Source organism: Littorina saxatilis, linkage group LG15, assembly GCF_037325665.1.
Source record: "Littorina saxatilis isolate snail1 linkage group LG15, US_GU_Lsax_2.0, whole genome shotgun sequence".
NCBI classification, from domain to species: domain Eukaryota; kingdom Metazoa; phylum Mollusca; class Gastropoda; order Littorinimorpha; family Littorinidae; genus Littorina; species Littorina saxatilis.
The window spans coordinates 15055877-15080710 of NC_090259.1; the positions used below are offsets into that span (position 1 = coordinate 15055877).

The 24834-nt window shown below is 39.1% G+C and overlaps 1 protein-coding gene across 1 annotated transcript in view; it reads right to left on the reverse strand.

Annotated features, from left to right (window-relative positions):
- The window catches only part of LOC138948651 (voltage-dependent calcium channel type A subunit alpha-1-like), a 167923-nt gene that overhangs the window by 119393 nt on the left and 23696 nt on the right, over positions 1–24834 (reverse strand). Inside the window, exons 13-20 of the mRNA XM_070320227.1 lie at positions 23948–24045; positions 20800–20924; positions 18881–19023; positions 17592–17612; positions 13410–13554; positions 12574–12763; positions 10857–10963; positions 692–788 (exon numbers count right to left, since the gene is read on the reverse strand). Of these exons, the coding sequence (XP_070176328.1) occupies positions 692–788; positions 10857–10963; positions 12574–12763; positions 13410–13554; positions 17592–17612; positions 18881–19023; positions 20800–20924; positions 23948–24045 (926 nt within the window). The remainder of the gene's footprint in view (positions 1–691; positions 789–10856; positions 10964–12573; positions 12764–13409; positions 13555–17591; positions 17613–18880; positions 19024–20799; positions 20925–23947; positions 24046–24834) is intronic.

A 24834-nucleotide genomic window follows, 5' to 3' on the forward strand; every position in this document is an offset into this window, starting at 1 on the left:
GCCTGAAATCAAACAAGAGAGTTCACCACACAGTCAAACACAGCCTGAAATCAAACAAGAGAGTTCACCACACAGTCAAACACAGCCTGAAATCAAACAAGAGAGTTCACCACACAGTCAAACACAGCCTGAAATCAAACAAGAGAGTTCACCACACAGTCAAACACAGCCAGAAATCAAACAAGAGAGTTCACCACACAGTCAAACACAGCCTGAAATCAAACAAGAGAGTTCACCACACAGTCAAACACAGCCTGAAATCAAAAGAGAGTTCACCACACAGTCAAACACAGCCAGAAATCAAACAAGAGAGTTCACCACACAGTCAAACACAGCCTGAAATCAAACAAGAGAGTTCACCACACAGTCAAACACAGCCTGAAATCAAACAAGAGAGTTCACCACACAGTCAAACACAGCCAGAAATCAAACAAGAGAGTTCACCACACAGTCAAACACAGCCTGAAATCAAACAAGAGAGTTCACCACACAGTCAAACACAGCCAGAAATCAAACAAGAGAGTTCACCACACAGTCAAACACAGCCTGAAATCAAACAAGAGAGTTCACCACACAGTCAAACACAGCCTGAAATCAAACAATTAGTTTAGACTCCCTCCTTTTTAAGACCTGACATTTTCTCAGATTTGTGGAGGTCGTAAAAAGGGGGCTCTGCACTGTATTGTCTTACCTTGAGCTTTGGCACCCTGTTGATGGTTTTGAGGGGTCGCAGGACTCGCAACACCCTGAGAGACTTGATGGTGTTCAGGTTCTTGCCCGCACTGTCACTGCACACATCACACAAGCCACACACCAGTCAGTCACAGCTCTCCACAACCTTTAGTGTCTGACATTTTTCTCGTCAAAAATATCAACACATTGTATGTGAAAGAAAATAATATGGAAGGAGATTGTCAGAAATGTCAACACATTGTATGCGAAAGAAACAAATAGGCCATTTTTCTCATCAGAAATGTCAACACTTTGTGTGCGAAAAAAAATAATATGGAAGGAAATTGTCAAAAATGTCAACATGTTATATATGTATGTGAAAGAAACTTTATATATGAAAGGAGAAACTTAAACTGGATTTGTGGTAATGAAATACATACTTCCCTAATACCTTTTGAACAAAACTAGATGCAGAAGCATGCAATCACTTAATTCATCTTAACATTAACTCAGCAGAATAATCAAAAATGGGAAATGTAAAATATTCTTCATGGAAAACGTAAAAACAGACTGACATGCTTTAACAAAATTGTGTGATAAAACTCTTTCAGAGCACAATTTCATTTTTTCTGTTTAATTAAATCTAAGATCGCATGGATGCTTCAAGAAGCTGGCTAAAAAAGGTGTACACGATTAAGCACCTACCTGTCTTCTAATAATAATTCTTCCGATAATAGTTCTGTAACAACACTTTCACTGTGTAACTATCAGAATCTGCGCCATTACATAATATTATTACAGCCCTACGATCACCTAAATCAGAGTCACAAATTGTGAGTAATGTCGATTAAAATCATTGTTCTTCTAATTGTCTCTACACCTAACTTATTAAGTCATGCATCTGTGCTTCAAGTCAATACAGAACAGTGACAATAAAATGCCTTTTCGATAAATATGAAAAGACCGGCTAAAAAAGAGGGAAAAAGACAACTCCTCCGCAAATCTCTGTCATATATAGAAAAAATGTGCTTGTTAGTGTAGGTACTATTCCTAGTCCAAGTATGTGCACGGCAAAGCGTTAAAATGTCTACAAACTGCACAGAGAAATTTAAAAGCCACTCCATACACCAATGTTAAAATGATCACACTACTTGAATTATAAAAGAAAAGTGTGTTTAATGTCACGCTCAGCAAAGCCGGCTTATTTGGAAAATACTACTACCTAGAAAAAGTGCAGAAATTGCAACCTGAAAAGAGGTTGTTGTGTTTTGATTAACACTCAAATGTAAAAGTGCAGAAGACTTCTCTATAGTTAAAAACATGTGGAAAAAAACAAAATAAAAAAGCAGTAAAAACTAATATCTACTCAACAGTATGTCACTTTCATGTGCAAATCAGAAGGTCAAATGCATAGCTTTTAACAAATGAAATGATCTGCACATCATCCAGTTTATACTAAACGTGTATGCGTGTGTGTGTGTGTGTGTGTGTGTATATGTGTGTGTGTGTGTGTGTGTGTGTGTGTGTGTATGCCTTGCAGGCTGCATGCGTGCATAGACAAGTGTGGATCCCTGAAAGTAGCAACAAGCATGATTGGAGCTCTGAAATCAGGGCTTCCACTGAAGAAGAGCAAAATGTGGACGTTTTGAATTTTTTTTTTTTTTGGTGTGAGAAATTTACATTTAAAATAAAATGGTGCAATTTGACTCAAATGTCAGCTCAATAGATTTCTCATGTTCAATTTCTCATAATCTTGCAGAAAAGCGAGAACCCTGTTAATTTAAGACGATCATCAACATTTGTTCAAACCATACATCCACATATCCCCAAGGAAGAATCTGGCTAGGGTCCACACTGCTACTCTGGATTATGTTAATGTCTGTAATTAATTACTCACCAGCAGTTTCTTCACAGACATACCTTTGCAAACATTACTATTGCAAACGACAACCCGGCCTTTCTTTGTTCAGGCACGATTTAGTGACAATGCAACAGGTGACGAAACAACACAAATTCAACTAGCAGATCTAATACAGTACATGATGCTACCAGTCAAACAAGAAACGCTCACAGCTGAACGGCTTAAACATGATTGCTGAGAACTTATTGCAATGAAATTATATTCCCACCCTGTATTCTGCTTCACATCTTACCTGAGTAACTTAATGGCATTTCCTGACTCACATACCCTTAAGCCCTTTGATCAATTTAGATAGGGGTCGACTTTGTTCTTGAAACTTTTTCACACATTTTCCTCTTAAACGTTCTACCTTTGTATCTGTCTTTACATAAACTTAGTTTATTCAGCTTGTCTTATTTGTATATCTCTTAAGCTGTCATATTTAACTTTAATATATGTTGTTCTTGCAAAAGCTTATCAGAATGTTTTTTCTGTTCTTGTGAGAGTTCATCTGGTTGGTTCTCATTCGAGTTCATCAAATTTCATCTTGTAACTCTACGAGTTCATCAGATTTTTTCTTGTAAGAGTACACCAGATATTTTTTTGTACATTTATAACTCGATCAGTAAGAGCTCATTAGATTAATTCTTCTTGTGAGAGTTCGTCAGATTTCTTCTTGTACATTAATAACTGTAAGAGTTCATCAGATTTCTTCTTGTACATTTATAACCGTAAGAGTTCATCAGATTTCTTCTTGTACGAGTTGTTTCCTTACTTTGATATTCTTTTTTTCTTTCTTTTCTTCATTCTTTCTGGGAAGAGTACTACAAGAACTCCATAATTTTCTCCATTTCTTTCTTTCTAAAGCCCGCTACTGACTACAGCTGAACCAAGCCGAACTAGGTCGGCGAACGTTCAGCGAATGTTACAACTAGCGGCGAATGTGTCGGTGATACCGGTCATATGATCAAGAAATATCACATGAGAAGACTCGTGATTTGTTGACAGCTTTATAGCCGCCAGTATTGTCACTCTTTAAGGATGAAGATACACAAATATTCAACCAATCAAAAGTCAGTGCGCCGATGACGCGCCAAAGGTTTGCCGGATTGAATCGATGAACCGCGAACATTACAGCTGCAACCCAAAAATAGGGGAATCTCCTGATTTCATTACGTCGCCGAACTAGTTCGGCTGTAGTAAGTAGCGGACTTAAAAGAGTACACGTTCATCTCACAAGGCACCGGTTAAGTCATCTTACGCAGGGTTAAGAACTAACATGTACCACTCAGACAACAGAGACATTAGGAGCAAGACAGGGATAGGTGGGTCACAATTTGTTTATCTAATTCTGGCAAACTTACACACAATTTACCACCGCTACTGTACAGGCCGAAAAATACCACTTCGTAAGAAATCACAGCTAAGAACACATATCGCTGAATTAAAAATGTTTGTATGGTGTTATTATTGACTGCCTCAGCGTGCTGGGTGTTAAGATAAAAGAGTGCATCAGTGTGCAAAATAAAACACGGGTGAGAAGTGATAAAAAAAAAGAAAACCAAAAACTAGTACATACTCAGGTGTTAAACAAAATTTATAAAAAAAGGGACGGACAAACTACCAATGCGTAAGCAAAACACGCTAATTTGCAAAATAGTCGAAAGTTACATGCACGCACACTCACACACACACAGAGAAAATCGTTAAAAAGGATGGAAAAAGTAGAGAAAAACGAAAAAAGGATGGAAAAAATTATCTTTTTTTGTGTGTGTGTTGTCGTCAAAATGAAACTGCACCACCCAGGGTGGATAATTACCTCGCCCCACTGTCGGATCTTGAAGACAGAACAAATGAAGGTAAGCATTAAGCATGACACTATGGAAACACAACTACACTCGCTGCACGGAACAGGGCGCCACCAAGACCATTCTCACTCACCTATTTATTGCGCTGTTAACACGGGCGAGAGAGAAAAAGACCGAAATTAAAACACAACAAAGATGAAAAGTGCAAATGAATTGAAGGGAGGGAGAACTCAAAATCATTGAAGGATGAGATCTATAAACATGGTGATTGTCAACATTCAAGGAATAGAACAGAGGGATAAATAAAATAATTCAATAATGAGATCTATAAACATGGTATGGTGATTAAACATTCAAGGAATATAACGGAGAGAGAAATAAATAATTCAATAATGAGATCTATAAACATGGTATGGTGATTCAACATTCAAGGAATATAACGGAGGGAGAAACAAATATTTCAATAATGAGATCTATAAACATGGTACGGCGATTCAACATTCAAGGAATATAACGGAGGGAGAAATAAATAATTCCATAATGAGATCTATAAACATGGTGATTCAACATTAATGGAGCCAAGAAGGAGACACAAAATGATTCAAAGATGAGATCTATGAACATGGTGATTCAACATTCAAGGAATAGAACAGAGGGAGAAATAAAAATGATTCACAGATGAGATCTACAAACATGGTGATTCAACATTAAAGAAGCACAATTGAAATTAAATTAAGAATGAAAAAAAATTGCAATGATCAGACCTAACCTAAGGTGATTCAACATTTATAATAATTACACAAAAAAAGTAAATAAACAAACGAAAGAAATGAGGTGTGTGTGTGTGCCTGCGAGCGTGTGTGCGTGCGTGCGTGCGTGTGTGTGAGCGCGCATTAGTGCGTTCATCTCCATGTGTGTATGCATGTTTGTGCACGCACAGCGTGCTCCTGATTGTGTGCATTCTTGGATGCTTGTCAATGCAAAGCATAAAAGACAGCGAAAGTTTGAAACTGAATCAAAATTAAGCGATACACAATAGAATCAATTCACTTTACACTAGGAGATGTCCGGGCAAGTATTACTATTAAGACAAGAAGGAAACAAAGTGGAAATGACTGACAGTAATACTAATAACACAAAAATAACAAATTATTCTAACTAAATGTCAATTCATACTAGATGCTACGAAAGGCAAACGGAATGAACAAACACAGTGAAGAGAAATCAGACAAAAATAAAGCAATCAAGTAAATCATGAACAATTCAAAGTAAGCCTGAGAGTAAGAAATGTTGAACGGTCGCCAAAGTGCTTGCTGCAGGAGACAATTAATCAAAACCATGATAACTAAACGTACCGCCCTTTTCATGTACCCCATCATGACAGCCACCACAGATCTCTCCAGGCTTTTACATGGGATAAGTCCAGCATCCTTCAACTTAAACACGTACCAAATTTCCACCGCCTGGTTGCTTTATGTGCATACTGTGTAGTTTTTGGCTCACGTAAGTGTAGCCTATGCGATGCTAACTTTTGTCTGTGCGTTCGTGCGTGCGTGCGTGCGTATGTATGTATGTATGTCTGTGGTAGAAACTTTAACATTTGAAGACGTCACAACATTTGAAGACGTCACATTATGACGTAAGAGGGTTAGACGTCACGCGAAGGAATTACTGAAAGTCTCGGTCATTGTTAGTTTTGAGCGGGCCAAGACTAGTTTTTTCTTCGAAATCGGCCATTCAGATCTAGATCTAGTGTCTCGCTTTCTTGCACAGTGTCACCTATGCCGCTTACTGTGTGTGTGTGTATGCAGGGCCGGATCTGGCCATCCAATGTACCTCTCAGAGGAAAAAAAAAATTTGGACTTTGGACCCCTGCCTTCAGTTGGAACCCCCCCCCCCCCCCCCCTCACACGAACTTGGTCCGGCCCTGGTATGTGTGACGAAGTGATTGAGTTTGTGTTACTGTTTGTCGATTTCTTACGTGAGCCTTGAAGGCTTCGCCTCTTGTTTGTTGTTGTCGTTGAATTGATATCGTAACTGAAACCAGTGTCCACATCTAAAATAGATTCAGCAAAACGTTCCCACACCGCACACAACCCAGCCAGGCTGTTGGTTTTTGGTATGTGTTTAAACGGAGGGGTGCTCTCATTCTGTGTAAAATCCTGGAATGGTCTGGGATGGTTGTCATGATCATTCACACAAAAAAGGAATTGTAAAGTTTGCTCAGTGGATGGTGTAAACGACCAGTTTTGCATAGGATAAGACCATCCCTCCACTTGGTCACATCTCAAGAATCAACACCCTGACCACTCGTGGATTTGACATGATGAACAATTCATAAAAAAAACACCAACTCACTGATCGAGTGCACAGTGCACAGAGTACACAAACATGGCAGTTCATTTTTGGTATGTGACAAAGTGGAAGATTGTTCTCATCCATTGCAAAGCTGCCTGGCCAGATCTGAGACGGTGAGCCGGACAGTTTTACATGGAAAGGAGTGCGTCTTTTAAATCTTTTTCAATCCATTAACCCTTTCGCTGCCAATCAAAACTTCCTGACTGCTAGGGAATATTGGAGTTCGGGGTGTAATAATTCACAAAAAATTCTAGCTCCAAACTGGCAGTAGGTAGAAAAGTAAAACATATGTCATTTTTAAAAGAAATTCAACCAAGAATCTGTTTTTAGTATCTAATCATGGAAATAATGCACAAGTGCAGGACGGGTATACCCGTCCTAAGGCAGTCAAGGGGTTAAAAGTTCATATATATATACAGTGTGTTTTCCTCATGGATAATCACTGCCACAGATCTGGGCTTTCACAAAGAACAAGAGAAATCTTGGACTTGCACACACTGAAAAATGTCATGAATCCTGAAACCGAACCAATAAAATTAAAAATAAAAAAAAAGAGAAAAAAAAGGCCATAATCGAATCCGGATTTCCGGTATATACTGGAAGAATCCCACCCATGCACATACCAACAAGAAGAGCAAACGCTCGATCGAGTCACTTTCGCAGTTCTGAATATTATATGAGGCATCAGATGGACAGGAAGAAATTGCTATTCACAACACAATACAGATGTAAATAATTTGATGTAAAGAATAATCCTATAAAGTTTGAATCAAATCCGATGAATAGTTTCAGAGATATGATATTTCAATTTTTTTCCTTCAAGACATACCTGTGACCTTGAAAAAGGTCAAAGGTCACCAAAGCAGACGTCAAAGTGTAGAGGTCACTGGGAGTCACGTTCACATAAAATTTGAGCCCGGTCACTTTTATAGTTTCCGAGAAAAGCCCAACGTTAAGTTGTGTGTTGCCGAACAGAAAAGGCTAGTTATCTCCCTTGTTTTTCTGATAACGTTCGTAAAAGGCTACAGATGTAAATACTTTGATGTAAAGAATAATCCTACAAAGTTTCAATCACATCCGATGAACTTTGTCAAAGATATAAAATGTCTAATTTTTCCTTTGACGCTGACCTGTGACCTTGAAAAAGGTCAAAGGTCAACGAAACCATCGTTAAAGTGTAGAGGTCATTGGAGGTCACGACTAAACAAAATATGAGCCCGATCGCTTTGATAGTTTCCGAGAAAAGTCCAACGTTAAGGTGGTGTCTACGGACGGCCGGCCGGCCGGACGGCCGGCCGGCCGGACGGCCGGCCGGACGGCCGGCCGGACAGACTAACACTGACCGATTACATAGAGTCACTTTTTCTCAAGTGACTCAAAAACCTACACCCTGACTGCTTTCTGTGCAGAGATTTCGCTGAATTCAATGTGTAAGTTAGTAAGTGACATGTCGACCATCTGCAAAAACATTCCAACTCTTCAAAAAATGCCGACACTACCTTGATTTTTGGCATGTGTTCAAAAGAACATATGTGACCCTCCACCACGGAATGAGTCGCGTGTGACCTCGAGCGGTTCTGCAATAGGCTTAATTTAAGTCCGGGGGGACTGTGGTAACAGTGTGAGGGTCACCTTAGTCACAGGCTTATAACTCGAAAAGTTGTCGCTCTTTTCTAAAACGGTTTTCACCACCGGATAGAGCATAAAACACTCTTTAGGAACATATAAAACTATGAAAATCATGCAAAGGTGACATGCGACTCATTCCGTGGTGGAGGGTCACATATACTCTTATTCCATGAGAAAGCCTGAACGTATATGTGTCGGTGAATATAATTTATATGTGGGCAAGGGAAGGGCGCTACCCGTCATCTTTTTTAGACCTTTAAATCTGACAGGACAATAAAGAGAGGATTTCAGGTTGGAGCTTGGGCAGTACATAAGAAACAAAATTAAAGTGTGGTAGGGATATCAATAGACAGTTAAGACACAGAAGGAGAGAGAAGAAGAGAGAAACCACCAGAGCAGAGGAAAAAACCAATAGCATGCATTTTCCTGCAATTCGGAATGTGGACTGACCGGTTTACCTTACCAAACCAATAATCACATGACCAAACATACTTTGTTCTAACAGAAATGACAAAAAAGCATGAATAAGAAAGAAAATTATTTTCACTTCAGAACAATAACAAAATCATTTAAGTACAGAGGAACCCCAGCCCCTTTCTTTTTTAAGACTGCCAAAACTGAGAAAATTAGGTCTTCCAAGAGGTTGTGCCGTAAAATTGGGAGGAATGCACAGACATTTTAAACAGAAAATCAGAAAAAGCAGGCTTTTTTAAAATGGGGAAATTCTCAAACAGGGGTGAGGGGGGGGGGGGCTCTTGAAAGGGGGGTGGGGTTCAACTGAAGTCCAAACATTATTCCCCTTTCTCTTGTCTTTTGAATGCGCTCGTAAAAACTTCAAGACTCCGTGGACTGACCCCAAAACACCCAAAAATGAAAGTGAAACCAGCATTCAAAAAAAAGAAATCCAATTTGTAAACCCTCTCTGCTGGAAGAAGGAAGAGAACAATATAGAAAAAGAACCGAGCAGCAGAACTAAAAGAAGTGTCCAGAAAAAAACGATATGTTACTGCATCATTATAATTGTGAACAAGTTTGAAACACATTTCAAAAACCCCGTCAAACAAGCTGATATGCAAAGAAATGCTGGCTTTCACATACACTGAAATTTCACTGGCTTGTAGTCTGCAAATGCAATCAGCAAATATTTTGATTTTTTAAAAGTACAAAAAGAATTCAGATCTTAATCGAACAAACGATAATATTCACCAGCAAAACAAAACGTTGTCAACTGCAATGTGAAAGTTAGAAGTTGCTGAAAGAAGCCCAATTAGTTATCTTTTTCCTCTTTTTTTTTTTTTAAAGGTTTTTCTAAATTTGAAGTGAATTTTCACATTGTTATTTGTTTAGGATGGAGACAGAAAAAAAAGGGAGGGAGAAGAAGTAGAAAGATAGTTATCAAGGAATACAGGTGAGTAATACAGAGGCAACCTTGAGCAAACTGGGAAGAAAGTTAGTTGTATTTTCGAATTTCAATGACATTCCCAACAAAGTTTTTCAACAAATGGAGGATATCTCAATTCAGCATTCTCAAAATAATATTGAAGCCATTTATAACACACTGAAGTCACGTAACAGAATGAAGTCCACATTCAGTGAAGGAAACGAGGAAGGGATGAAGCGGAATTATCAGTGAATTTTATTTTTTTTTAATTGTCCACATTATGCTTTTTACCCTTCTAGTCTGTTTTTCCGTATTCACTTTTGGCATGACCATTTTTGATTCCTTATGTATCTTGCTGTTAATTTTTCCTCTTCCTTTTTCCCATTTTTTCTGTAGTATTATAAGACTTCATTTTCATGTATTATTTAAAGCAATTTTTCAACTTTCTTTCATTCTCTACTTCCTTTATTTCCTGTGTCATGGATAGACTTTTTGCTTATTTGTTTTTTTGTAACTGAAAACAAATGTAGCCAACACTCAAATTACAGCTATTTTCATCAAAACCTATTACACTTTATACTTAAAACTCTTAATTCATCAACTATTTCTTTGCTCCTTTACAATGGCACTGGTACTTGTAAATTACTACATCAGGAGATATCTTTCTCTTATTCTTTAGAATACCCACCTGCAAGTCTCATCACTCTCATTCACACATTAACCTTTTTGCAGGGCTAACACACAAAAAGTGAACAATCTGAAAGGCCATGTTCCACAGCGGTTGAGGCTTTTTTTTTTTTAAATCTTGTAGAGGCAAAGAACAGCCTCTCCTGATACCAAAATGTATGTTAATAAATTATAAATAATACACATAATGCCTCCATCAAAGTTTTACTCTAAGAAACTGGATTTTCTGGTTTTAAAAGTTTTCAAAAACCGGATTTCCGGCGAGAACCGGCAAGGTGTTAGCCCTGTTTTTGTTGTTGAACTTTCGATATATTTAAGATGAAGCAATGGAAATGCCTCAACCAGCACAGAGCTGCACAAGAATACACAATCATAATGCTAAAGTAAACGCACAGTCACACACGCCCTTTTCAAAACTCACTTGAAGGCGAATGCCACCAGAGCGCATATGACAACAGTGGCATCCAGAATGTTCCACAGGTCTCGGCAGTAGGAGCCTGGATGGAGCAAGACACCTAGATCTATGACCTGCAAAGCGGAAAATAAATACACATTACAGTGGTACCTGCGATGAAAGGACACCCTTGGAACCGGCCAAAAGCGTCCCTGCATGGCAGGTGGCATGTCATGACAGGTATATTTTGGTAGAGATATTAGACAAAGAGACAACAGAAGGTGTCCTTTTAAGGGAGGTGTCCACTCATCAAAGGGGCCTCACATTACAGGTACCACTGTACCACAAATAGGAGACAATACAGTGGAACCTCCCTTTTAAGACTCCTCCCATTTTAAGACTCCCCCCATTTTAAGACTCCTCCCATTTTAAGACTCCTCCCATTTTAAGACCCCCATTTTAAGACTCCTCCCATTTTAAGACTCCCCCCATTTTAAGACTCCCCCCATTTTAAGACTCCTCCCATTTTAAGACTCCCCCCATTTTAAGACTCCTCCCATTTTAAGACTCCCCCCATTTTAAGACTCTTCCCATTTTAAGACTCCTCCCATTTTAAGACCCCCCCATTTTAAGACTCCTCCCATTTTAAGACTCCCCCCATTTTACCCCCCCCCCCCCCCCCCCCCACTTACTTTTTCAGATATTTTGTTCATAACCTCTGTCAATGTAAGAATCCCTCCCTTTTCAGACCTGGTTTTCTCAGATTTGTGAATGGTCTTAAAGGGGGGATAAGTTCCACTGCAAAGGGGGGTTACAAAAGTTCCACTGCAAAGGGGGAGAAGTTCCACTGCAAAGGGGGGTAAGTTCCACTGCAAAGGGGGTAAGTTCCACTGCACATTAACCTTTTATTATCAAAATTGGAGAACAAATGATCAGATGACTGACGGGCGCTGTGGCGGGGTGGTAAGACGTCGGCCTCTTAATCGGAAGGTCGAGGGTTCGAATCCCGGCCGCGGCCGCCTGGTGTGTTAAGTGTGGAGATTTTTCCGATCTCCCAGGTCAACTTATGTGCAGACCTGCTAGTGGCTTATCCCCCTTCGTGTGTACACGCAAGCACAAGACCAAGTGCGCACGGAAAAGATCCTGTAATCCATGTCAGAGTTCGGTGGGTTATAGAAACACGAAAATACCCAGCATGCTTCCTCCGAAAGCGGCGTATGGCTGCCTTAATGGCGGGGTAAAAACGGTCATACACGTAAAATTCCACTCGTGCAAAAACACGAGTGTACGTGGGAGTTTCAGCCCACGAACGCAGAAGATCAGATGACTCACTTTCGAAAAAAGAATAGCAGTATAGTCTTTTCATTCCTTTTACCTTTTCAAACCGTTCAGTTTCACTGTCAAAGTGATCAACATCACTGCAATGCTTGTCTTTGACTTAGGATATAATTATTAACAACTTGAACAAGAACAATATAATATTATATTATGGCGAGTACATTTTCATTGTTATCTGGATCTTGTTCTTCTCACCTGCAGTCTCTTGTCTATTCATTCTAATTATCAACAGTTCCACAAACCTTGCACGAACTATGACTATGAATCACTAATTACTTACTCCGGTGTACGAAGCAAAACATAAATCAACAAAGTACTGAATGCTGAATCTAGCACATCAACAAGACCTCAGCCAGCCAGCCACGCAGCTTAGTGAGCCTGCACAAACCAAACAACCAGTCCAAACCTTGAGGATCATCTCAATGGTGAAGACCCCGGTAAAGACGTAGTCAAAGTAGTTGAGGATGTTGTTACGGTCCGAGTTTTCCCGCACCGGATCTTCAGCGGCCAGAGCAACGCTGCTGGCGCAAATGACGATCATGATGAACAGGTCAAAGTAGCGCAGGTTGACCACAAAGTGACAGAACCGACGGATGCTGAAACGCACAGAGCAATAATATATCTGTATCTAATAATAGTCGACCACAAAGTGACAAAACCGAAAGAGAAAAAAAGAAAAAGGTTTTATGTAATAAATACAGGAAGTTGACTGACATGTACAAGTACATGCAATGAAATCTTAATAACTGTTATAAACATCTTTGTTGCATCTATACTATTGGCTACTGGGTGTGTGTGCGTGCATGCACATATCGTCGTCGACACGCAATTTTGTAAGTCGATTTCTACAACTATTCAAGAGAGAGAGAAAACTGTTCGGACTGTTACGCCATTGTGTGGCCTATGTATCTGATTAGTAGAGTCAAAGACTGTAAAGTACACATTCCCTGTTAGAGTTACACCGTTTTCTCTCTCAGTGGAACTTACGCCATTTTCTGCACATTTCTTCGCATCAAAAGGTTATGCCATTTCTTCACGGGTGGATTTAACCACTTCCGGGTATCGCATTTAGATTCTGAAAGCACCAGGTAACGGAGAATACGTTGCTTAGTCCAAAAAAGTCGCCAAAATTGCGTGACAACAACGATATGTGTTTTAACGAATTGATAATGCCCAAATTGAGTCAGGGTTGCATTGAGACTTTGAAGCCGCAAAACAAGACCCATTCTCTATATAACTTACGGGTTTGTGGGCCCAAAGATGAACATGGAACTGTAGGGCAGCATTGGTTTGGGCCCCGAGGACTGATTCCCATCTCCGTTGTCTGGCTCCACGGCCGGGTTGGTGCGCGGCTGGATGTTGATGGTGCTGCTGCTGGTGGTGCTTGCTGTCACACGGGTAACCAGCACAATCGTTAGTACAGTGGAAACCCCCTTTTAAGACCCCTCAATTTAAGACTCCTTCATTTTTGAGACCTTGTTTTCTCAGACTTTCTGTTCATAACCTCTGTAAAATGACCCCCATTTTAAGACTCCCTCCTTTTTAAGACTCTGACTTTCTGTTCATAACCTCTGTAAAATGACCCCCATTTTAAGAAACTCTCCTTTTTAAGACTCTGACTTTCTGTTCATAACCTCTGTAAAATGACCCCCATTTTAACCCTTTCGCTGCCAATCAAAACTTCCTGACTGCCAGGGAATATTGGAGTTCGGGGTGTAATAATTCACAAAAAATTCTAGCTCCAAACTGGCAGAAGGTTGGAAAGTAAAACCTATGTTATTTTTAAAGGAAATTCAACCAAGAATCTGTTTTTAGTATCTAATCATGGAAATAATGCACAAGTGCAGGACGGGTATACCCGTCCTAAGGCAGTCAAGGGGTTAAGAAACTCTCCTTTTTAAGACTCTGACTTTCTGTTCATAACCTCTGTAAAATGACCCCCATTTTAAGAAACTCTCCTTTTTAAGACTCTGACTTTCTGTTCATAACCTCTGTAAAATGACCCCCATTTTAAGAAACTCTCCTTTTTAAGACTCTGACTTTCTGTTCATAACCTCTGTAAAATGACCCCCATTTTAAGAAACTCTCCTTTTTAAGACTCTCTCCTGTTCATAACCTCTGTAACATGACCCCCATTTTAAGACTCTCTCCTGTTCATAACCTCTGTAACATGACCCCCATTTTAAGACTCTCTCCTTTTTAAGACCTGACTTTCTAAGATGTTATGCTCATAGCCTCTGTAAATTTACCCCCATGTTAAGAATCCCTCACTTTTAAGACCTGACTTTCTAAGATTTTGGGAAGTCTTAAAATGTGTGTTCCATTGTACCTGTTTGGAGACCTCCTAAAATCTCTGTGAGTCTTAAGATAGAGGTAAATTTAGTGCCACAATAGAGAAAACATCTGAGAAAATTAGGTCTTCAGACTTTCTGATCATAATTAACCTCTGTAAATCATGTATCTCCATTTTAAGCCTCCCTTCTTTTTACGACCTATTGTTCTCAGATTTGTTGAGGTTTTAAAAAGTATTTTTATTGTACCTGTTTCAGGAGACCGAAAATCTCCAAAACTCAGGGAGTCTAAAGATATTGGTAATTGTAGTGCCACAATGGAGACATTAACATCTGAGAAAATGAGGGCTTACAGTCGAGGGAGTCTTATAATGGAGAGTCTGAACAGAGAGGTTTCATTGTAAAATGAAGGGGGTGGTGATGTGTGGAGAAAGTTAAAGAAATCATTCTTGCAAGGAAGGAAGACATGCTAGATTAGGTAGGAAGACCTGAGAGCGAGAGAGAGATTAGAGAGAAAGAAAGAGAGAGAGACTGATGGGGGAAGTGTAAATGTATTTAACTGAGACTGTTAATTAAAGTGTGCCACATTTTGATTCTTACTGCTGGTAATTATCAATCAATCAATCAATGAGTCTTATATCGCGCATATTCCGTGGGTACAGTTCTAGGCGCTCTGCAGTGATGCCGTGTGAGATGAAATTTTATACGGCCAGTAGATTGCAGCCATTTCGGCGCATATTTACCTTTCACGGCCTATTATTCCAAGTCACACGGGTATAGGTAGACAATTATTAACTGTGCCTAAGCAATTTTGCCAGGAAAGACCCTTTTGTCAATCGTGGGATCTTTAACGTGCACACCCAACGTAGTGTACACGGGGGGAGGGTTCGGACACCGAAGAGAGTCTGCACACAAAGTTGACTCTGAAATAAATTTCCGCCGAACCTGGGATCGAACTCACGCTGACAGCGGCCAACTGAATACAAATCCAGCGCGCTACCAACTGAGCTATATCCCCGCCCCTGTGAAATGTGAAAAACAATCTTAAAATGAATAAATGACCAAGCAAATGTAAAAAATTCAATTGCCTCAAACAGATAAACCCAAAATCAGTGCAAAATATTCAGCAAAAACAATCCAAACAAAAAAGGAATCCTACTCCTGTAAAATGCATTTAAGGTGTGAAAAAAAGGGAACTTAATAAATATATGAGTATATACTATAAGAATAATTCAAGCACTGAAAAAGAATCCACAGTTTCTGAATAGGGCTAAGTATTAGTTTTTAATTTGATGAGACATAAATGTATGTTGCTAAGCAATTGAGTCGAAGATTTGATTAATGACCTCCAGATGCGCAACTGACACTCACACCCTCTATCCAACAAGTCTCTGGATCTGTTTAGATAAGCAGTAGTATGGTGGTATCTCTGATTACTGGACGAGAAAAAAGGGGAAGTCACTGTTTCGTTCACTTTCGTGTCTTCCTGTGAAATTGCAGACGGCCTGTAAATTAGCCTGTGGGCATAGGGAAGCTGGGTGTTGATAACTAATGATAACAGACTTGTAGGAAGGAGTCACTGTAGCACATAGCAGACATTCTTTCAAAACTGTGGCTTTAACACTAACAGAAACTTAATTAAGACTGATGAAAATACAGCAAATGCATGAAATGTAGAGATAGAACAAATAAGCATTGAAAAATAGGAAGAGTAAAAGTAATAAAATAAAGGACAGATGAAGAAATTATCTATGGTTAAAAGTATGGACAATCATTATCTTTACTCAGTATTATATTTCAAAGAAATCATCGGGTATTTAAAGACCCTCTCTTTATCATGCAACAGATGTCTCCCGAAACCCACATAAGAAAAAGTGTATTTGTGTAAAAAAGCAAATTCTTCAGACTCTCAGGGTGGCACTAATATGTCAAATGTGAAACTAATTAACATCTCTTGAAATACAGTTTTTAATCTGTTATAAAAAGAGTGCACATTTAAACATGAGTAGATAATGATTTGCATGCAGTCATAATTACTACTTCTAGCCTTAGCAGGCTGAGAACACCCAACAGAGCGATCATGGTGATATTATTAAGACTGTACAAAATATGTTTTGTTACTTGTTAGCAGGGATGGCCAAATCGTCCGCCCGGTCGCCAGGGGCGAGTAAAAAATCTGCCGGGCTAGTAGATACCGCCTGGCAACTCGTCTGGTTGGCTAGTGCAAAAACTGGTCCAATGCAACACTTTTGGTTGTAATCGAGTTTCAAAGCCATATAAACACTGCAGATGCAGCAACTGTGGTATATACCACTGGTCAGCAACATTTCTGGCCGGCTAGTAACTTTCCTGAAGTTATTCACCTGACTGGCTAGATCAAATTGTGAGATTTGGCCATCCCTGTGTTAGTAACTGTGGTTACTGTTTCTGTCAGTTCATCAAAAGATTAACAAATAGGAATAGAAAACAATATCTTTGACAGATTGTGGAAAAACAAACCCTCATGATTGAAAAGCTACTGTATACACTTATAGATAACCAATGCATATGAGTACCTATGACAATTTTTCTGTTAGTACATGATAGTTTCTGTTAGTACTGAAACCGCGACTTTCGTGTGATATAGACAAGCTTGAAGACATGCACAAAACCAGCTCTATACACACACAAAAAAAAAAAAAAACAAAAATACTAAAAAGAGAACAGTAATTAAACCATAATTCATTTTTCAAACCTAATATTCTGTAAGAAAAAGTATTCAAATCCATTGCCGTGGTCTTGTTAGTCTCCAAGCACAATTTGTTGTTTATGAACATCTGCATTCGATTGACTTACAGGCAATACCGACACATTACCAAGAAATTTTGAACAATTTATCCTGTTGTTATTTTCATCAGAAGATTTCACAGGCAACTAAAACATTACCAAAAACTTTTGACCATATCCCAAGCAATTTACAAGAAAAAAAAGACAGCTGTTATTTTCATCAGAAGATTTCGTTTTTTTGTTTTCTTTTACACTGAATACTGAGCTGTCTTGATTTATTTCACAAGAAATCTTGAGCTTTGAAAGATTAACAGGCTTTGGAAAATGTCAAGACCATGGCGATTCCAGTTCCCTTTCCTAATTTTACCTTGATTTTTTGTCTTTTTAGCTGAAAGAAAAAACAATCAACTCTATCAGACTACTACTTGTAACAAAATACAATTCCACTTTCCGAACAGTGTATGTAAACTGCTTTGAACACATTTTGACACGTTCATCAACACATCGCTGACAAAAACACACAATAGCAAAAGAAAAATACACATTTGGAGCACAACATACAAGAGAATAGTTTGCTGCTGTTATGACACTTTTTATATGCTTTATTTCAGTAAACATATATTTTGAGACTAGAAACAGTATTACGGTACATATTATGTAACTAACACTGATAACCCTAATGCATGGTGTGAAATAAGATGTCCATCCAATATCAACTAGGACTGCGATACATCCTTTCACTTTCAGTTTCCCTTTTAAAACTTCATTCAACATTACATTTTCTATTCTGCTCTAAAAGACCAGACATTTCCTTCTGCATCAGACATGCAGGCATATCCTCTTTCATTTTGGTTTATTTCCACATCAAGCAATGACTGTCAATGACTTATGTTTTACCCCCCCCCCCCCCCCCCCCCCAACTCTTTAACCCCTCCACAAACACAATAACAAGAATAGCACAGTTTTTGTTATATCTATTTTTAAATTAGGTATACGCATTTTCTTGAAGATCTGTTCTTGAACAATTTTCTTTAAAATCAAAACTACCGCAATACTATCTTCACCGAAAGCTAGACAGAAATCACAAAGACACAAGCGCAGGATCAACTCCTATCTACATAAAAAAAAAACAAGATAGTTATCTTATTGGAATGTTTAATTTGTGACAAAACCAAAACGCTACGTTCACTGATCTTTGACCCAGCGGTCTTTTAAGTCGACAGACAGATCAGATAACCAAGGGGAAGTAAGCGCTCTCAATGCATATGACATGTGTAGTAGAGTAAGTGAGAGTTATTCGGAAGCAGTCGCCTCCTGGCACCTGAGAGAATAACAAGCCTTGAAATAAACAAGCGATTTTCATCCTCAATTTCCTTTGTTTTATGTTCTGTGGACAGACAGACAAACACTTAAAATATAAAAAAATAAACTTATCTGACAAATTGTCCCGAAACTCGCTCAGAAGACACAAGCGAAGCCTATATAAAGCCTGTCCTCAACTGGGCAAAGTCGACTAGACGAAGAATACTTTGCGAAGCTGGCCGCACGAAGCTTTAGCACTGAGTTTTGGGTAAAACGACTTTGCGAAGTCGACTTCGAGCTCAATTAAGGACCGGCGCTTTAACCACACTCGACAGACAACCCAAAAACACTCACCAGCATCCGAATTATCATCGTCCACATTTTTTGCGACGATGGCGTTAGTCTTGGACGCTTCGAGATCCAACCCCGGCATCTTCTTGTCTCGGTTGTCCTTCAGGTTGTTCTGGCTCAGGTTGATGTCGATACGGTTGCCCGTACTGAAAGGGAAACTGACGGTCAACAGCCGAATCATAATGTGTCTTGGGTGATTGGAGCATATTCATGTACAACAGACAAACAGCACAAAAAAATCGTGTTGAGTTCATCATGTAATGTTAACTTTGAGAAACAAACGTATGGCTAATAATCTTGAGTAAATGTTCATGTAGAATAGACATGCAGAACAAACAAACAGTACAGCATACAAAAAAAATCGTCTTGAGTTCATCATGTAGTGGTAACTTTGAGAAACAAACTTAAGGCTAATAATCGTGAGTATTTTTTTAATGCTCAATAATCGTGAGTCATTTTTGGCTCACGTAAGTGTAGCCTATGCGATGCTAACTTTTTTCTGTCTGTGCGTGCGTGCGTGCGTATGTATGTTATGTCTGTGGTAGAAACTTTAACATTTGACTGAACACCGAAATACTAATTTTACCTGGTTATTATTCAAGCAACAGCTTCAAAGTATTGAAGCAATGATCAACATTTCGTCGGCACGTATGTAGTTAAAGTGTGTATCCAAAGAAAACGGGTGGTGGGGGGTTTCGGGGGGGTAAAAACAGCTGACTGGTTTGTGTCGTGTGTGGTATGTAGACCATGTCAGGGGTCAAGGTTAGGTCAGATCGCGTGAAGGATTGTGGTATAGATACAGTTATCACCGAGCTGCAGTTCGCCGATTCGGAGAAGACGATTTCACATTTTTCGGTTTCGTAGCTCCAGAAAAATAGATAAAGAAGATGCCAAAGGAGATTTCCAACAGGTTAATCTGCACAGCGTGTTTCCAGTGTCTGCGCGAGGAAGCGCTGTCGAAAGCGCAGTGTCGATCTGGCCATCTGGCAGTCGTGTCCCCGTAAGTAGGTTACAGACAGACACTAGATCTAGTGTCTGTCTCGCACTTTTGCACCGTGTCACCTATGCTTAGCTACTGTGTGTGTGTATGTGTGACGGAGTGATTGAGTTTGTGTTACTGTTTGTCGATTTCTTACGTGAGCCTTGAAGGCTTCGCCTCTTGTTTATGTAGAACATATGGATCAAACAAACAGCTACAAATCGTGTCTAATTTATCATGTAGAGCAAACATTTAGAAACAAATGTATACTGGATAACAATCTTGAGTACATTTTCACGTAGAACAGACATTGAGATAAAAAATTAAAAAAACAGCTAAATATTTGCCTAATTTATTATGTAGAGCAAACATGGAAAAACGAATATAAGGCTAATATTCATCTGCAATTTATCATAGAAAACAGACGCGGAGAAACAAACGTACGACTCAAAATCATGTTTTATTTTTCAAGTAGAACACACAAGAAGAAAGTAATGTACAGATAATAATCATGTGCAATTTATCATGTAAAACAGACATGGAGAAACAAACGTACAGCTGAAATTGAAAATCAGGTTTTTTATGTGAAAAGGCAAGGAGAAACAAATGTACGCCTAACAATATTAAAAAAAACTTGAACAAATTAAACAAATAAATGAAAGAATGAATGAGATGGAACATTATACAGTGGAACCCCCCTCCACAAATCTGAGAAAATCAGGTCTTAAAAAGGAGGGAGTCTTAAAACGGGGGTCATTTTACAGAGGTTATGAACAGAAAGTCTGAGAAAACAAGGTCTTAAAAAGGACGGAGTCTTAAAACGGGGGTCATTTTACAGAGGTTATGAACAGAAAGTCTGAGAAAACAGGGTCTTAAAAAGGAGGGAGTCTTAAAAGGGGAGTCTGCAAAGAGGGGTTCCACTGTATTATGAGTGGATACTCACTAGTTGAAGTTGCCGGTCTTGAGGTCTTCGTTGTTCTGCGGCGATGGCGGACAGATGTTGACCTGCGGCGGTTTGCCGGCCAGGGCAAGCTCGTCCGCCATTTGCTTCTCAATCTCTGCCTGGCGCTGTCGGAAAAGAAGGATTTGTTTTTATGATGAAATTTGGCGGTAAACTGTGCGTAAAAATACTAGGCTATAATGCATAAAACTGTAGCAGAGTGTACATATATTTCTTCCAGGAAATCCCAAGCGTAATTTTATTTTACAATCGCTACTGAGACTACACATAAAACAGTGCATACGGGCGGAGTGAGAAAAGCAAGAGTGGTTTTCGTGATCAAAGCACAGAACAAAATTAGACTCCAAACAATCCACAGAAATACTAGGCTACAGTGCACAAAACTGTGGCAGTTATACATCTTATTCACAAAGGCCTGAGAGTATTTGTATTTAAAAATCGCTGCTCTACAAATAATTCCACTGCATGCAGGCGCTGTGAAAAAAGCAAGAGCTGTTTTTATGACCAAGGCACGGGATAAATTGAGGCTCTAAACTGTCTAGAGAAACCGATTAATGCTAATTCAAAGCCAAAACAAGACACTGAGCTTTCAATGAAACAAGTGTATACTGGACTGTAGTTTGATGCAGCATAACCAAAGTCATTACAATCGCTATTCTATCGATAAAGCTTTACGCACGTTATCAAATTATTAATAAAGAATCATGTTCAAGAAGTAATAACAAAGAATGATAAATCCATGCTCAATAATTTAAAAACATGATATCCAATCTCAGCAGATAGTAATTTTGATAACTTTATAAAACAGTAGATAGGTGCAGATAAAATTTTGTGAAAACCATAAACAGTCTTTGATCTTACTGGTTCAGATGAATACTGACATGCATGTAAGGTTGGTTTCAATAGGTCAGTTAACAAGGCAATTCCATGCAAAATTTGTTTTTATTTGTCGAAGTTTCTATCTTGTTACAGAATACAGAATACTGAATCTTTAATTGCCCAAGGTTGGGAATTTGTGATGACATTGAGGTTAAGAAGCATTTCAATCCAGCCATATACACGAACACACACATCATTTATACAAAAGGATCAACAACATTAATTTAAAGACAACACTGGACAACATAAATTTAAAGATACATTCACTAAAACTAGCAGTATACACTCAAAGCTACCTCGCCTCAAGTCACACACACACACACACACACATACACACACACACACACACACACGCGTGCACCACACACCCACACGCATGCACATGCACACACATCACTGCCTCATGCAATTGTATAACGTGACAGAAATCGCAGTCGCTGGTAAAAATAAAAGATAACAAATTGAAACATGGAATACAATAAACATAGATCTGATGTTCAGCAAATTATATCACACACACACACACACACACACACACACACACACACACACACACACACACACACACACACACTCATATACACACACACACACACCTTTTTATAAATAAGTACACAGAAGTGAGCAGCATATGTTAAAATAGATTAAGAGATACAGCTATTGCAGCACTTGTTCCACCATGCAGAATGTTTGAAACTGCAGATATACACATATATTATACACAAAAATTAACTTTATGACTTTACCAAGACACTTGCAAGTGTTATAAAATTATATATCTCTGCATTCCTTATGTGCAATATTTTAACAGAACAAACGCAAGAACGGGTTGGTTTCCTGTACAAAAGCATACACAAAACATGTCTGTGGAAATCGTAAGGACGAAAAGAGCAGAAGCTGAAAATGCAAAATAGAAAAAAATAATAATTAATTAATTACATGTATATTCATATATATATATATTTTTGTTAAAACTGATCAAGAAAAAAAAAACCAGGCGCAAAACATCAAGCAAAAAAGTGAGAAAGACTGTACCGCGACTTTCCCAGATTTCTGTTAGTTGCCATTTTTGAAAGAAAATCAGATATTAATTTCTAAAGTAAGTAGTAATTTTGCAGGATATTATGGTAATTAGTTTATGTTACGTCTTTGGTGTGATACATGTAGTAGTAAATTTGAAGCATGATTTGGTTTTAATTTTCAATACAGAGTGTCAGCTATTTTGCAAAGATTTCCATAGTCCATACTGGCTCTGAGGTTTGAACTTGCCCTGCCCCAGAAAACATGGTGTTCACAACGTTCGCAGCGATTTTCTTATTTCTCTGGAAATAAACGCAAGGATTAAGTATGTGTGACCACCAAAATTAGGCCTACACCAGCAGCATTTATGCGAGAAAGTTCACATAATTAAAATTACAGGGTCAAGGGGACAGCTTCTACTGAGTTTGTGATCTTAGAGTATCAAGCAAGAGACTATTACAAACAAGCTAAGCAACTTAATCATGAAAATTTGCGAGGAAGCAAACAAATGAGCACCGGTTCTGTGATCTGAAGTCAACGTTTCATTGACTCAAAACAGAAAACAACCTACAAAGCAGCAACAAACAGGGAGCATACTAGTCTTTGCAGGTATTCAAACAATAAGCAGGTACCAACAACCATAGGGATTTCTAGATCTAAATATTTTGAGCAGAAAATAAACGGAGCAAAGGAAAAAAGAAAAGAAAACATCTGCACAAGGTGTATGTTTGGGAATCCAAAAACATATCCCTAAAGGAATGTGACAATACCAATACGCAACTAACTCTTTCTCTCTCTCTCTCACACACACGCACACACACACTTTTTCTCTCTCCCTAACAGGCACACACTCTATCTCAAACACACTGGTCAACTCTCTCTCTCACACACACACAAGCTCACTCTCCCACACACACAATTACACACACTCTCTCTCTCTCATATGCACGCACATGCACTCTCTCACAAACTCTCTTCAACAAACTCTCTCACACAAACTTGCACTCTCTCTCTCTCACACTCTCTCTTTCTCTCTCTCACACACACTCAAACTCTCACACACATTCTCTCTTTTCTCCCTCTCTCACACTCTATTTTTGTTCCCTCACACTTTTCTCCCTCTCTCACACACACACACTCCCACATACACACACTCACACACACACACACACGGCACACACACACACAAACGTATCCTTTGACAAAGTGAGAAGAGAGAGTGTGTATTTACCGCTTCTTCTTCCTCCTGCTCCTCCTCTGCGGCGGTCAGTTCCTGGGCGTTGGCCAGGTTGTCCACGGCGATGGCCAAGAACACGTTCAGCAGTGTGTCTAGGAAGCTCCGTCAAGGGTCACAGTTATCTTGGTTTTCATGTTATCGCAATGTAACATTCTTAACAACAATCGTTGTTTCAGAGATCGTCAGTTATTGTTTAAACCAGTACAGTGGAACCCATCTTTTAAGACCAAAAAAAGTCTGAGAAAATCAGGTCTTAAAAAGGAGGGAGTCTTAAAACGGGGGTAATTTTACAGAGATTATGAACAGAAAGTCTGAGAAAACAAGGTCTTAAAAAGGAGGGAGTCTTAAAATGGGGGTAAGTTTACAGAGATAATGAAGAGAAAGTCTGAGAAAACATGGTCTTAAAAGGGAGGGAGTCTTAAATTGGGGGGTTCCACTGTATTTCAATGCAAGTGTGAATCCTGCCCCTCAGCAACGCTCCCCAAATTGTGCATCCCCGAGTCCTATATATGCACTAGAAGTAAAAAAATACAAGCAGTACCTATCATATGTTGTTTCAAATTAATGACTGGCCTTAACCAAGCTGCTTCCAGTATAACCCTTAAAATGCTACAGATCTGGTACAATGGAACCGCCCTTTTAAGAACCCCCAATTTAAGACTCCCTCCCTTTTAAGACCCTCTTTTCTCAGACTTTCTGTTCATAACCTTTGTCAATTTATCCCCGTTTTAAGACTCTCTCCTTTTTAAGATCTGATTTTCTCAGACTTTTTGTTCATATCTTTCTTTATTTGGTGTTTAACGTCGTTTTCAACCACGAAGGTTATATCGCGACGGGGAAAGGGGGGGGGGGGGGGGGGGGGGGGGGGATGGGATAGAGCC